The sequence below is a fragment of the Tenrec ecaudatus genome, chromosome 14 (assembly GCF_050624435.1).
Source record: "Tenrec ecaudatus isolate mTenEca1 chromosome 14, mTenEca1.hap1, whole genome shotgun sequence".
NCBI lineage: Eukaryota > Metazoa > Chordata > Mammalia > Afrosoricida > Tenrecidae > Tenrec > Tenrec ecaudatus.
The window spans coordinates 22683368-22698633 of NC_134543.1; the positions used below are offsets into that span (position 1 = coordinate 22683368).

At 42.6% G+C, this 15266-nt stretch overlaps 1 protein-coding gene across 2 annotated transcripts in view; it reads left to right on the forward strand.

Moving 5' to 3' along the window:
• The first annotated feature begins 2004 nt into the window (after positions 1 to 2004).
• SEL1L (SEL1L adaptor subunit of SYVN1 ubiquitin ligase) overlaps positions 2005 to 15266 on the forward strand; it is a 72651-nt gene continuing 59389 nt past the window's right edge. The window contains exons 1-3 of one of the 2 annotated variants that reach the window (XM_075531410.1): positions 2005 to 2193; positions 8079 to 8116; positions 8345 to 8570. In XM_075531410.1, the coding sequence (XP_075387525.1) occupies positions 2124 to 2193; positions 8079 to 8116; positions 8345 to 8570 (334 nt within the window). In that variant the 5' untranslated portion in view covers positions 2005 to 2123. The remainder of the gene's footprint in view (positions 2194 to 8078; positions 8117 to 8344; positions 8571 to 15266) is intronic. The other variant, XM_075531411.1, reaches the window with a different exon arrangement.

Sequence of the window (15266 nt, forward strand, 5' to 3'; positions counted from 1 at the left end):
CAAATAAATGGCTCAGTGAGCCTAGCCTTGCTTGTCTCTTGCTCTTTGATGATCAGACCTTAGCTGGTTCTCTGCCTCAGCTTGCCAGTACATTACCTGTGGGATGCCTAACCCATGGACTGTGTCGCTGTAGTTTAAAGTTCATCCAAGGCCTGCTTCGCCACACTACTGGAGTATACATCCCTTGAGCTGGGGACTGTCGGACCCTCGCATCTGGCCAACTGTTGGTGACCTGCCTTGCTGTTTGCTGCCTGTGGCTGGAGTGCCTGAATTGCTCTACAGTGGACTCGGCTGTCTGCTTCCTTGACTTGCACCAGCGGCCCTCAAGACGTAAAAGACTGCCAGTGTATTAGCTGTCTCATGGAAGTAAGTTGCACTGAGCCATTTGTACTGCTCTATAGACTAATTAGCTGTTTATTTTTTATGTTGTATATATCTATCTATATAAATATATATATAATCATAAGTCTCCTGGTTTTGTTTCTCTGGAGAACCCTGTCTAACATACATGGAGAGAGAAAAGTGTCATTGAGTCAGACTAAGACTCAAATTAGAACTAGCATTAGCCATGTAAGGGAAAATGGGGGCTTGGAGGCCATGACAATGAGAAAATTAGTCACATAGGGAGTGATTATATAGTTCAGATTCATACGACTTGATTCTGAGATGGTGAAAAAAGGAGGAAAATATAGATTGTACTCAACCGTTTAAATTGGAGGAACTCTGAGGAAACATTCATAGTGACAAAATATAGAGCTGAGCATTAGTGAGATTTTAGTAGAAAAAAAGGAATCTTTTGAGGCAGGTGATTTTCTTCTCCGTTCATCCCTTTGACAAGAATGAAGAACGGCAGTTATTTTTCATCCTCTTTATGAAAATGGGAGAGAAATGTCCAGGAGTGATAAGATATAGGCCTATTGTCAACTTTCCAAACCCGAACATGGCCTGACCAAGTGTGAAGACAAAGAGCTGACTGCAGGTGGATGTAAGGGGGAGGGGATGATACAGGGGCAGGAACACCTGCTCATATCCATTGGGAGCAGGCCTGGAGATGGGACTCGGAGCAAAGAGTACTTCAATTTCTGAAATCCAATCTCTATTATGCCTACCTCAACGAACACCCATTTAGCCTGCCTACGCTGCAGAGGAGAAGAACGCAATTCACAAAGAGAGAGGAAATAAGGACAAGTGTTTGAAAGGGTGTTGCAAGGGTTCTTGGCAAATAGTCCAGATGATTACTATCTGACGTCCCGCTTTAAATGAATGCTAGCCTTCAGTGATCTGCGCAGCGTGGTTACTTCATTTCGCTTTATAAGAGGAGGGTGGGTCGTGAGTTGCACGCTGATACCAGTATACCAGCACTGTTTTTCCTCAGAGAAGGAGAAAACGCTTTCACTCGAATCCCATCTAGCCCTTGCATTTATTCTCCGCCCTCTAGTCACTATGTAGGTTCTGGTTTTCTAATTAAAATAAATCGGAAAGAGGAGCTTAATACATTGCAAACTCTTAACCTCAGGAAGTGTGTTCCTTTATAGATAGGCTTTTAAATCCTGGAGATGGCCTTGCACTAATATCTAGCCCACCTGTAAGGTAAGTTCCCTCTGCTTCAACAGCCACTTGCACCTGTAACGCTTGCCCCATAATGGACTACGTTACCCGAGAACACACGCAGAGAAAGGCACCTGCATGGCATTGTGGGAGTTGTAGTCCGCCTTGGCTTGTCGTGTCTCCCAGCACTGGACTCGCTTTCTCATTCCGGGAGAGTTGGGTCCCAAAACCAAACCCAGCTCACGGAGCTACCAATTAGCTGGGGCCATGTCGGTGTGACCGTGGTCCAACCAGCAAAGCCAGTGTGGGGAGCTTCGCACAACGATTGGTCAATGGGAGACTCCCGGGGGCGGGGCCATGGGAAGGGCCGGGCAGTCGCGGCGATTGGGTGGCGGGGCGGCGGCGGCAGGCGGGGATTGGCTGCGCGCTGGGACAGGGAGGCCTGGGAAGGGGCGGAGGCAGGAGCCCGGAGCAGGAAGAGCAGTAGTGGCCAGGCGGCGGTAGCGGTAGCCAAGGAGGTGGTGGCCGAAGCGAAGGCGACAGCTCCAGGGGGTGGCAGAGGCCCCGAGAGCAGAATGCGGGTCGGCGTCGGGTTGACGCTGCTGCTCTGTGCGGCGCTGCTGGGCTTGGCCTCGGCGTCTTCGGGTCAGTATCCGCCCCTTCGGGCAGGAGGCCCGGAGCCGTCACCCCCCAGTCCTGCCTCTTGCTGCGGGGGCCCGGGGCTGGGGCCGCTCTCTCCGGTCACACCTTCCGCTGGCCGGTCGCCGTCTCGCAGGGGCTTTGGCTGGTGTGGGCCACAGAGGGTGTCCAAGGGACTGGAGTCGGGGAAAGAAAGGGCGTGGGGTCAGCCTGCCTACAGCGCTCCCGCACGTAGCAAACTTTACCTGGCTTTCGCGAAGGAGGCATTGGCCCCTGACCCACCCGGTGGGGACCCCAAGCTGCACCGGGCCGGAGCTGGGCGTTTGGGCAGGTGCACTGTTGACACGCCTGAGGCTGTCACTTCTCTGGGACCGTGGAGGACAGGAGGCTGCCAGTGGTCTGATGGTTGACTGCTTAGCTGGACACTGGTTTCTTTGTCTGTTCTTTTAAAATGAAGACGTTTAATGTAACGTGTGAGCCATGCCAATTTCTTTTAAAGCAAAAAGGGATCTGTATCACAGTGTTTCTGAATTGACCCATGTATGTTGGCGGTGACTTTATGATTTTGAAGAAAAATCATGGTCCCGGTAAGTTTAGAATGAATGGCAAAAACGACCTTTTGTATCTAGAAATCCATATGCTTATGAATAGCAATTTCCAATTAGCTAATTTACACGTGGTTCTGAAAATGATTTATTTATTTTTAATGTTTAATCTGGCTGCCTCTGAAAACGTCGCGTTTCAAGTTGTTAATAAGCAATTAGTACAATGAAATTTCCGGGTTTTAATTGGTTTCAGTTAAGAAGACAGCTGTCTGCAGTTTTTAGCCTTTTTGGGAACAAGGCAGGATATAAATAAGTCAACTTTTTTTTTCCTGCAATAGAACATTTTCCAGATGGTTATTTGAATCTCCAAATTATCTGCCCTAGTTGCAAATGAATACCATAAAGGCGCTCTACTTCTAAAAGAAGTTCTAACCCAAAATCCTATTCATAATTTGTGAGGCACTTGAAAATCAGCAAGCAGATGCTGTCCCTTCTCAGCCAACAGCAGCCCTCTGACTTGTGTTGTGGGTTTGAGTCAGGAGCAGGTCTGGGTGTCTGCAGTCCAGCAAGGTCCACAGTGGTTCTTCATGCTAAAGTCTGAGAATGACTAGTTAAAGAGCGTGCTTTATACCACCCCTCCCCCACCCCCAACCCCTTCTGCAAAGTTTAAAGAAAAGGAAAACCTACGTTTTCTTGTGTCTTCCGTACCCTCAGTTTCATGTTCTTAGGTCTCCTTGTTGGTAAAGAGGATACATCCAGTAACAGGTGGGAGTCTCACAGGTAAAAATACAGTTGGCTTGGATCGACAGAAAACTGTTGCTACTTAAGTGTTAACTCTTGGAGTTGTACTAATATAAGCAGAGAAATATATTCAGGAAATGTTTGCTATGGTTCCTGCCAAAGTTAAAACTGTGCCAGAGTATTTTTTTAAAAAGTCATCGAGTCAATTCCAACTCAGCAACCTGAGGACAGAGTGGGTTTCTTTGGTAAAGGCTAAAACTGTGCTTCAAACTAAGACAGATGTATGTGCATGTTTTAACAAAAGTAAGGCAGTACTGGGCTTGATAACATTTTATAGATTGTACATACATGGTCCTTGAGTTTACCTCGTTCCTAAAGTTTAGATTTAAAGATGTATTCCTATATTAAAACCAATGTAATAATTTTGTGATGCTGTACAGCTTGAGTGCTAGTGACTACCGACTCTTGTTTCAGATGCATGTAAAACCATGATGCTTTGGCTCGACATGGTTTTTCTTTTCATGAATTAGCCCAAAGGAGCTTGAATAGATTGTTTTCTTTTTCCAAGATAATAGTGAAAAGTGCTCTAACTTTTTTGCTCAGAATTATTGATTTTTGGCATGCATAGGCGAAGGCTTTTCTTTTTCTTGGTGCCAACCAGGGTTTTTAATTAGATAAACTATTATGCTTACGGTAATAGTTTGCATGAATGCCATGAATAAATAACTTTCAGGTTGCAGTCAGATTTCATGACATTAAATTTCATGGTGTTATTTGTTTCCTCCAGTATTACTGTATGCCCACAGGACATACAGCACTGTCCCCCTATGACAGATTGAAAAAATAGAGATGGATCAAGCTTACACTGTACAATTATGCGTGTCAAAATGAAGGCAGTGCTCGAACCCAGCTCTGTAGGGCTCAGCTTTGTAGTAATTTCAAATCCAGAGTATCCCAGGGTCTGGACCAAATCAATGCAGAACAGAAGACAGGATGTCTCTTCTCTTTTCACCAAATTCTTAGATTTTCTGTGTGTGTTCGGGTGTGGAGATCTGTTTCATTTACATGCTAAGTAGGAAGAAGCATTTTTAAAATCATTTTTTCCTGAATAGCTTTTGTACTACACAACTCTGCGAGCTAGTATAATAACAATGAAAATTGATCTCACTCGAAAGATGCACCATTAGTAAAAGAAATCATCAGTTTGAATGTGATCGTGTTGAGTAAAATGCATAGCTCTTCACTGACTCCTTGTCCATTTGTTCTTGTTGTTTGGTCCTTATGTCCTTACAAAAGTATTGACCTTCTTTACTTATGCAGAATTTCAGTGACTGTAATTTTTACTGCATTTTGCAATATCAGAATTACTTAGGTCAGAAGCAGCTTCTTTAAAAGTGTTATGTAAACAAGTAGGTCGATGTGAAACGGGAATAGTTTGAAAATTAGCTTATGGTGTAAGAGTACCATCTGGAGTAGGCTTTCCTATTTTAGTAAATGAGAAAGCATTCTCTTACTTTCCAGTTACCTTAGTTTATATTCGTAGGTTGTGAAGAGAGAGGGAGTGAACGAGAGAAGCATGATGCAATTCATGTGAAATAATCCTGACGTCCCACGTTCCCATGTCTCTTCCAGTTCCTACCCTAGAAGTGTAACTACGTCGAGTGTGTCCAACTTGCATGTGTTGTGATTTGCTTATGCGTGTCTACATTTTTTATGGAGCCCTGGTGGTACAGTGTTTAAAGGGTTCACCTACTAACCCAAAGTCTACAGTTCAGCTCTACCAGCTGCTCTCAGAGAAAGCCGTGGTAGTCTGCATCTCTAAGATGTACAGAACTGGTCATTGTTCCCTACCCTATAGGGTCTCTGTGAGTCAGAATTGGGTCACTGATCATGGTGGTGGGCTTTTTATCTTCCACATATCATTTACCTGTGGACTACCTATCTAACCTGTTGCATTTGATTTCTGCTCTTGATCAATTAAGTGGCCAATATGCATGATTAGTTAAAAACATTCACACATCATAGAAATGAACTTTTTTCTTTATCCAGAGGTTTGCTGAGACTGGATTGTTTGGGGTTTTTTGTTGTTGTTGTTGTTGTTGTTGTTTTTGGCTGACTCTCCTGCTTTGGTTTGAACCATGTGTTAGCGTTTAAGAGTACCTAGGAAGAGATTAGTGTAAAAGGTGATTGGTAATTACTTGACATTACTGCTTACATGTTATGGTTACTATGGGATTAATACAGCCCTTTTCCCATCTGCCTTTGAGGGTGATCTAAAAGTAATGGATGTGAACAGTAGCTGTAATTTAGATGCTCTTTGAATTAACAGAGCATCTGTAAATGGCAAGGCTTCACTCACAGATTGACTTTCTCAGATATCCCACATCACCACCCCCCGCCCCCAAAAGACCCTGTGAAATAAAGGTGTGTGTTTTGTACATAATGAGTTGGTTATGCTTTCTTGTTCATACTTGTTATTGAAGAGGTATATTATTCCAAGGGCAGATCACAAGTCAGATGGCAGACCACTGTGGACTCTCAAAATTGGCGGGGACTATTTCTTCTTTTTTTTTTTTTAAATCATTTTATTAGGGACTCATACAACTCTTATCACAATCTATACATACATCAATTGTGTAAAGCACAATTGACCCCATCATTCTCAAAACATTTGCTCTCCACTTAAGCCCCTGGCATCAGCTCCTCCTTTCTCCTCCCTCCCTGTTCCCCCCAAGTTAACTTAGTACTATGATAGTTACCTGTGCATAATCTTTAAGATATATTAGCCATATAATTTACACATAAATAGCAACTGTAATACCAAACTTTCTAATAAAACATGTGGTACTACAGCATTTTGTCTCTTGGTTAACAGTTTATAGCAGATGCAATACCGGGGAGGGAGGGCAAAGTGCGGAGCTGATGCCAGGGGCTTAGGTGGAGAGCAAATGTTTTGGGAATGATGAGGGCAATGAATGTACAAATGGGCATTATACAATTGATGTATGTATAGATTGTGGTAAGAGTTGTATGAGCCCCTAATAAAATGATAAAAATAAAAGAATACAAAAGCATATAAAAGAAAAAGAAGATGCAATAGCAAACCTCACTTCTGTATAGAATCAGGAAACTTGAAGTGCCACAAGGAAGCTTAGAGCTCATCTGACAGTTTTTGGTTTTGTTTGGTTTTTTTCAATTGGCAAGGAATACAAAGATCAAACATTTGGGCGTGAGGCCTTCGGGTGTTGCTTGTGTTTATATAAGAGCAGGAAAAAAGAAGAACACAAGGCCAGAGTAGAAGTAATAGCCGGAAAACAGGAAGAATAGAAGAAGGAAACCTGATGTACTTGGACAAAAACCAAAGTAATCTGTGTGAACTTATAAGAAAACGACTAGTTGATGTTTCATTTTTCTGTTACTATTGATTTCTGACCACACAGACTTCATGTGATTCAATTCGGACTAGTGCAGTGCTATTTTTTCCCCTGCATCTGGTTATCTCTTTAGTAAAGTGGAACAAAAATCCTGAATGTCTTCTGTCTGGTTACTACTGTCAAAATAATTCTTAGTTTTCAACCTTAGTAATCTGAGTGAACACTAAAATGCTGATCTAAAATAGGTGGCCATTACTCTAGCTCTTGAGCAGAAGAATGAAATTCATGGAAGCCAGAGACTTATTCTTTTTTTTTAATCATTTTATTAGGGGCTTATACAACTCTTACACAATCCATACATACATCAATTGTGTAAAGCACATTTGTACATTCATTGCCCTCATTGTTCTCAAAACATTTGCTTTCCACTTAAGCCCCTGGCATCAGCTCCTCATTTTTTCCCTCCCTCCCCACTCCTCCTCCCTCATGAACCCCTGATAATTTATAAATTATTATTTTGTCATATCTTACCCTGCCTGACATCTCCCTTCACCCACTTTTCTGTTGTCCGTTCCCCAGAAAGGAGGTCGCTTATAGATCCTTGTAATTGGTTCCCCCTTTTCAGCCCACCCTCCTTCTACCCTCCCAGTATCGCCACTCACACCACTGGTTCTGAAGGGATCATCCACCCTGGATTCCCTGTGTTTCCGGTTCCTATCAGTACCAATGTACATCCTCTGGTCTAACCAGACTTGCAAGGTAGAATTGGGATCATGATAGTGGGTGGGGAGGAAGCATTTAGGAACTAGAGGAAAGTTGTATTTTTCGTCATTGCCACATCATACCCTGACTGGCTCGTCTCTTACCCAATACCCAGAGACATATTCTTACGAACTAAGTAACTTGTTCTCAGCAAGACTGAAAAATATATAGAAGAATTGGTGGAACCTGAAGAAATATCTGTTCTTTTGGTAGTAGTAGGTGGTATTCCTGTGTGTAACAAACAAAAGTGTGTGTGTGTGTGTGTGTGTGTGTGTGTGTGTGTTGGAGCAAAAGAAATATTTAGCCTGTTTTCCCCCACATAAACTTTTCCAAACAGTCACAGAATACAACCGGGTTTTCCATAAGTCTAGGATTATTGATCTAATTTCTGATTGTAATATTTTATTTTTTTAAATGATAGCAGTAATTTCCCAGGTGATGATGGCATTATCTTCAAATCTCTTTGCAGATGAAGAAGGCAGCCAGGATGAGTCTTTAGATTCCAAGGTATGTACAGAAATTGGCAGTGGCCAGTACTTCCTGTCCAATCTAAGAGCAGGAAGGATGTATCGCAGAACGGGAAGTCTCCATCATATGCGTAACTTGATTGAAATGAAAAGATTGGTGGCGCATTCAGGGAGCTGATGGACAACTTTTTGCATTAATCAAATGGTCAGCTGGAGTTGGGGCAGGCTCTGGGTACTGTTAAAATCTAAAGCTACTCTGTGTCCCCAGACTTCCTTGGCATCAGATGAGTCCGTGAAGGACCACACCGCCGCTGGCAGAGTCGTGGCTGGTCAGATCTTTCTTGATCCAGAAGAATCAGAGTTGGAAACCCCTGCTCACGAGGACAGCCTCAAGGGACAGGAAGGGGAAAGTGTCACAGAAGATGTCAGCTTTCTAGACTCTCCAAATCCAGAAAGCACAGACTTTGAAGAGCCACAGAAAGTGTGGAAACCAGGTAGTCTGGACGTTTTCTTTGCCTTTGCCTGGTTTAGGAAGAAGATGGCTGGAATAGTAAAGCTGGTGTAGACAGCGTGAAGAAAGCTCATTTTCCTGCTCACTGACCACATGTATGCAGGAGCCCTGGTGGCTTAGTGGGCTGTGAACTGCAGGTCAGCAGTTCAAAACACCACGTGCCCCAGAGAAAGACAAGGCTTTCTCTTCCAGTGGAGTTACAGTCTCGGAAACCCACAGGGGCGGTTCTGCTCTGTTCTTTGTGGTCGCTGTGGGTCAGAATTGACTGCGTGACCGGGAGTGAGTAGTGAACCACTCATGTACAAGTGTATGTATAAAAAGTACACTTGTACATGACCTGCTAGATTTTAATATGTCAAAATTATTCACAAATACTACATTTACTCTGTGTCATCTGAACGCAAGTGTAAACTGAATCATATAATACTGTAAATTGTCTTTTTGAACTCTGAATATAATTAAATTTCTCTGAGAAATTTTAAACAAAATTCAGATGGTGAACAAAATAGAAATTTAGATAGGAGAAAACGATAGAATGTGTCACTTTGTTTATTTGCAGAAGTGTGCTAGGGTTTCAAATGTAGTAACCTCTTCAGTCACCTGCAGTAGTTTGGTTTGGGCATACAGCCCTCTCCAAAAGAAACTTAAATGTGAATCCTCTTTTAACTTTGTGCTTCCCTGACATGCACGGCTTTGAAATTTATAGTGTAATCCTTCACACATTGGAGCTGTTAAAGGCCTCTCCTTTTTAAAATTTACCTCTCACAGGTCTACTTGGCCCTGACCCGTCACCCTTCTATCATTTAGTTTGTGGCTTTCATGAGTACCACTGTGGCCACTTACTAGTCCACTAATAACCAGTCTTAGGAATTCATCCAGATTGGAAATTTTAAAAAGAAAAAAAAATTATTGCAAACGTGCCATGCTCAAAAATAAAAGTACCTTAATTTCATAAATTCAAAATAACTGCTATTAACATCACATTGACTAAGCTCCGTTTTTTTCTAGATATATAAATAATTTCAAGACAATTAAATAGTACCAAAATGCATATATTACTATGTAGCTTCCATTTTTCCACATAAAAGGAGCCCTAGTGGCGTAGTGAGTTACAAACTGGGCTGTTAATCACAAGGTTGGCAGCTCAAACCCAGTGGCCACTCCGATGGAGAAAACTGAGGCTTTCTGTGTTCGCTAACATCTATAGCCTCAGAAACCCACGGGGGCAATTCCACTCTGTCCTCTAAGGATGCTATGATGGCAGTGGGTTTGGTTCTGGTTGGTTGGTTTGTTTCACCTAACAGTTTATCATGAACGTTTTCCATGTGGTTCAGTATTCTTTTATAATATGATGATATATTGTTATTTTAAAATGTTTCATGTAAACAAGTTATTTTGGGAGGTGAATTTAGATTTACTCTGCACACATTTATAAATATTTATTTAGAATCAGTTCTTGAAAGTAGTACCTGTGCTGGGTTGAGGACAAACTCTCTGAAGACGTTTCATACATACTGCTCAATTGTTCTTCAGAAAAGTTACTCTGTTTATTTCCTTTGAAACTACCGAGACCCTGTACCTCAGCCGAGTGTGTATTACCTTTTTAAAATGTTAGCCAAAGATTATAGCCTGGATTATTTCTTTTTCATTTTTGCTAAGGAAATTTCCAAACATAGAAAAGCAGAGTGCACGGTGACCCTGCACTCACCCACAACCAGCTGTACAAGCCATCAACATCCTCTTCTGTCTCTTCTTCACCCACACGCAGCTACTCTGCGCCCGCCCCGCCCCGCCTGGGATATTTTAAAGCAAACCCCAAGCATGCCTTTGCCTATGATTATATCTCCAAAAGGCAGTACCATTGTGATCCTCACAAAATTATCACGTCCCTTCTAAAACCAGACTATTTGGTTTGGTCAATTCTGTCAAAAATGAATTGTTTGCACTGGTCTGTTTGAATCAGGATCCAAACTAAGATCTTACAAGTTTCTTCATCTTTAACATCTCTCTCCCTTGTTCTGGTGCCATTCTGTTTGCTAAAGAGACACTGCTCTCTGTGCCGTACACATTCCCTCATTACAGATCAAGTGGATGGTGTGCTCACAATGTCCTTTAAATGGTTTCTCTCTGCTCTGTATTCTGTAAGTGGAAAGGCTGTGAGTTTGATGCTTAGCCAGACATGGTTCTGGTTGTGGTTTGCTAGCTTTGAGGACATTTCATAGGTGGTGATGTACACTTCCTTTGCGTTATTCTGGAAGGCATATAGTGTCTGGGACACTTTTAGCTCAGGTGGTATCAGCCTCCTGCAGCCATCATAGAATTCTTCATCAAACCTTTACCAAGAGGTTTCAGCAACTGCCGTTGTTTGGTGTCCGAGGCCGTTCTCTCCTCCTTCCTGCATGTTTCACCTGCGATTTTGTTTTTTAACATAGAAAGGAAAGCTTACTTTCACCAACTATTTGGCTATCCTGAAATATATCGTCCATACAGGAAAGGCAAGATAAAGGCTTAGATCTGTCCCTTGAAATATTTTTTAAATAATGATTTAGTACCCTAGCAACCTTTAAATGGAAATGAATGCATATATTTTTGTTGTTGTTTTTCTTTTATTTGGTTATTAGCATGTTTGCTTCACTTGATTGCTGTCAGACTTTTTTTGGTTCTCGGTTACCCCACTTTTTTGGTCCTTTGAAATCCCGTAAAGGTTCATTTTCTTGACCTTTTTACTAGGCTCATAGAATCTGGTAGCCTTGAATAACTTCCTTCTTTTCAGACTGGATGTGATATTCTAAATTCATCTTCTACACTTCCTGACTTCTCCCACTGGCCTTGGTTCCTGCTAGTGGGAAATTATACAAGGAGCTTCCAAAAGTGTAAAACATGTAAACGAGAGATGCATTGACAAACACACAAACTGTCTCATTGTCTTAATTCTTTGTTCCCATGAACTCTTGGAAGCTGCTGAGTATTTAGAGATTCCTGTCTAGCTCCCAAGGGCATGCTCCATTAGTTAAAGTAAGGAAAGGTGGGCAACAGGGCAGTGTCCTCTCATCATACTTATTCAGTCTTTGTGCTGAGCAAATCCTTAGAGAAGGGGGTTATATGAAGAAGAATGTGGCATCAGGATTGGAGGAAGGCTTATTAACATCCTGCAATATGCATATGACACAACCTTGCTTGCTGACAGCGAAGAGGACATGAAGCTCTTGCTGATGAAGATCAAGGAGTCCAGCCATCAGTAGGGGTTCCAACTCAATGTAAAGAAGACACGAGTCCTCACAACTGGACCAGTAGGTCACATCATGCTAAATGAAGGAAAGGTTGAAGGTGTCAAGGATTTTGTCTTGCTTGGATCCACAGTCAATACTCATGGCAGCAGCAGTCAAGAGATCAAACAATGAATAGCCTTTGGTAGACCTGCACAAGACCTCTTTAGAGTATTGAAAGCAAGGATATTGCTTTGGGGACTGAGGTGCGCCTGGCCAAAGCCATGGTCTTTTCCATTGCCGCCTCTGCATGTGTAGGTTCCAGCCCCACAAACCCACTAGGTCCTTGGAGTGGCTTTGTGATTACGGAAAATGAGACAGATAGAAAAGTGAGGCACAGAGGCTCCTCCCAATATCAGGATCAAGTGGGAATATATATTTTTAATGAATATATATAAATCATGAGGTTTACAAAATTTTCAACAGGCATACAGGTAATAATAGAGTAAAAGGGTACTAGAATAAGCAGGGCATAGATTGAGCCTAACCTTGTCTGCCCGAGCTCTCCCCAGAGAAACAATATATGATCAATATCAGAGTTAGCTACTCCCTAGGGTGGGAAGGCCAATCGAATCCGATTGCTCTTAACTGCAGATAACTTCCAGGTGCGCTGTGAACAGCCGGGCTGTCCCTTTATGGCAGCTCCTTTTTGGAGGGCTACAGGAGGGACTAGTTTCAGCCATGAGAATGTGCATTGAGAGTCATTTTTTAAATAAGAATTTATAAATTATCAAGGGTTCATAAGGGAGGGGACAGGGAGGGAGGGAAAAATTAACTGGTACCAAGGGCTCTAGTAGAAAGAATATGTTTTGAGAATGATGATGGCAACAAATGTACAAATGTGCTTGACATGATGTATGTATGGATTGTGATAAGAGTTATACAAGCTTACAATAAAATGATTTTTAAAAGAGAAAAAGTCATTTTTAATCTCATAACCATGAGAGCCTGCTCCCACTGGAGTCGACCTTCCGGACTGTGATGAGCATGGAGAATTTGGCTGCTTACTTTCTCATCCAGTCCCTCAGTTTGCCACGTGTGTGAAAGTTGGACATTGAATTAAAAACCGGACAATGGATGCATTTGAATTGTGGCTCTGGAGAAGAACATTGAAAGTACTGTGCCTTGAATGCCAAAAGGACAAGCCAATCTGTCTCGGAAGAAGTAAGGCCAAGAGTGTTCCTCGGAGCAAGGCTTCAGCTTGCACACTTTGGACAGACACATTAGCAGGAGAGACCAGTCCCTGGAAAAGGACATCACTTTTGGTAAAGCAGAGGGACAGTGAAAAAGAGAAAGGCCCTCAACGAGATAGATAGTTGTGGCTGCAACACTGAGCCCAAGCATGGGAGCAATTGTGAGGATGGTGCAGAATGGTGCAGCGTTTCATTCTGTTGTGCATAAGGTCTGTATGAGTCAGAACCGACTACCATGCTGGTGGTTTATTTTCCATGCTGGAAGCTTTGGTATTTAATTAGACAAATGTATTGCCAAGCTTACCACAGGACCACTGAATGTAGTTTAATATTCTTTATGATTCATTTTGTCCTAGGAATTGATAAAGGGACTTCAAAAAGTTATGGAGAAGTTCCATTATCTTTCCCATGAACTTTTTGAAATCTTGTGTGATTATAACATGCTGTTTGAAATCACTTGGATAATTCCTCTCTGTATGCCATTGGCTGCTAACTGCAAGATTGGTGGTTCAAACTCACCAGGAACTCCATGGAAGAAAGAAAAGGTTTCTCCTCTGAAGATTTGGGGGCAGTGGGTTTGGTTCTGGAGATACACATTTAGGCTTTGGGGTTTTGTTTTGTTTTTTAAATCATTTTATTGGGGGCTCTTGCAGCTCTTATCACAAACCATACTTCCATCCATTGTGTACATAGGTTACTATCATCATTTTTTCTTTTTTTTAACATTTTATTAGGGACTCATACAATTCTTACCACAATCCATACATAGATCAATTGTATAAAGCACATCTTTACATTCTTTGCCCTCATCACTTTCAAAGCATTTGCTCTCCACTTAAGCCCTTTGCATCAGGTCCTCTTTTTTCCCCCTCTCTGCTCCCCGCTCCCTCATGATAGGCTTTTGTTTTACCTTAGTTTTTCTGATTGCTTTGTTTTTGTTTTTACTTTGATTTGTTTGTTGTTTTTAATCTATACCAAAAATGTGAAGCTGCTTCCTGGACATTAGAGCTGGGGTTGTGTGGCACTTAGTTCTAGAGTTGCTTCCTTTTTTGCCTCTCATTCATGTCACTTCCAGGCTGACTGATCTTCCTAAAACCCAAATTCATCTTATAACTCTTATTTGTAGCCAATCATTGCCCACTCATTCACCTTGGAGTTAAGAGCAAGCTTCTTCGTGGGCCTCAGAGCTTCTGTGGCTGTCGCACCAGCTGGCGTCGGTAACCTCATCTTTGCATCTCTCCCCCAAGCACGTTCTATCCGTGCAAAACCTGTTACAGGTCTTCAAATACACCATGCCATTGATGCCTTTAGACCCTTTTAACGGGTTATTCCCACTGCTTAGAATGCCTCCCCTGTCCAAATTTGTCAGTTCAGGGTCGTTTATGCTCTGCAGTTGATGGAGCTTCCATCTTGTCCGGTCTCCCTGCTTTCCCTCCTCTCCCCTAATGTCAGTTCTCACCACAGCAGCGGGGCTGCCCCTCTTTCCTCTTCTGAAGCTCCCAGCATCTTCCTGCACTCTGATACTCTTTGTCTTTAATAAGGCTCGAAGTGGTCAGGCCCCTCCGATCTCTCCACTTCCCTTCACTCAGATGACTTTGGCCACTCATGCCTTCCTGCTGTTTCTTAGACATTTGAGGTTTATTCCTTTCCATGTCTAGGGTCTGCAAATCACCTGATACAGTGACTCCTGAGGAAGATGCACCAGCTCAGCATGTGGTCATAGTCACAGTCGTGACTGACCACTGTAAAGGTACAAAGCCTACGGAGCAGAGATGGGGAAGCACAGCAGCAAAGTCCACAAGGCAACTTCCAAAAGTCTGTCCAGTGGCCACATGGCACACTGACTCCCTCGACAGCAAGTCTGACGGTCCATGTGAACTGTCTAACAAGGAAGCTTGTTAGCAACTCGGTGCCCAGGGTTTTTATTGGAGATTGGGTGTGCAAACTAAAAGTTAATTTACCGCCCACTGGTTGGTGGTTCAGACACCCCTTGAAGCAAGGCCTGCTGGTTTGCTTCTAAAAGGTCACAGCCTGTCGCCATGGTGTAGTGCAGTTCCATGCTGCACACAGATGGTGGCTGTAAGTCATAGTTTTTTTTAATAAATAATTTTATTGGGGCTCATTACAATTATCACAATCCATACATACATCTCTTGAGTAAAGCACCCTTATACATTCGTTGCCCTGTAAGTCATCATTTGATCGCTGTAGATTTGGCTT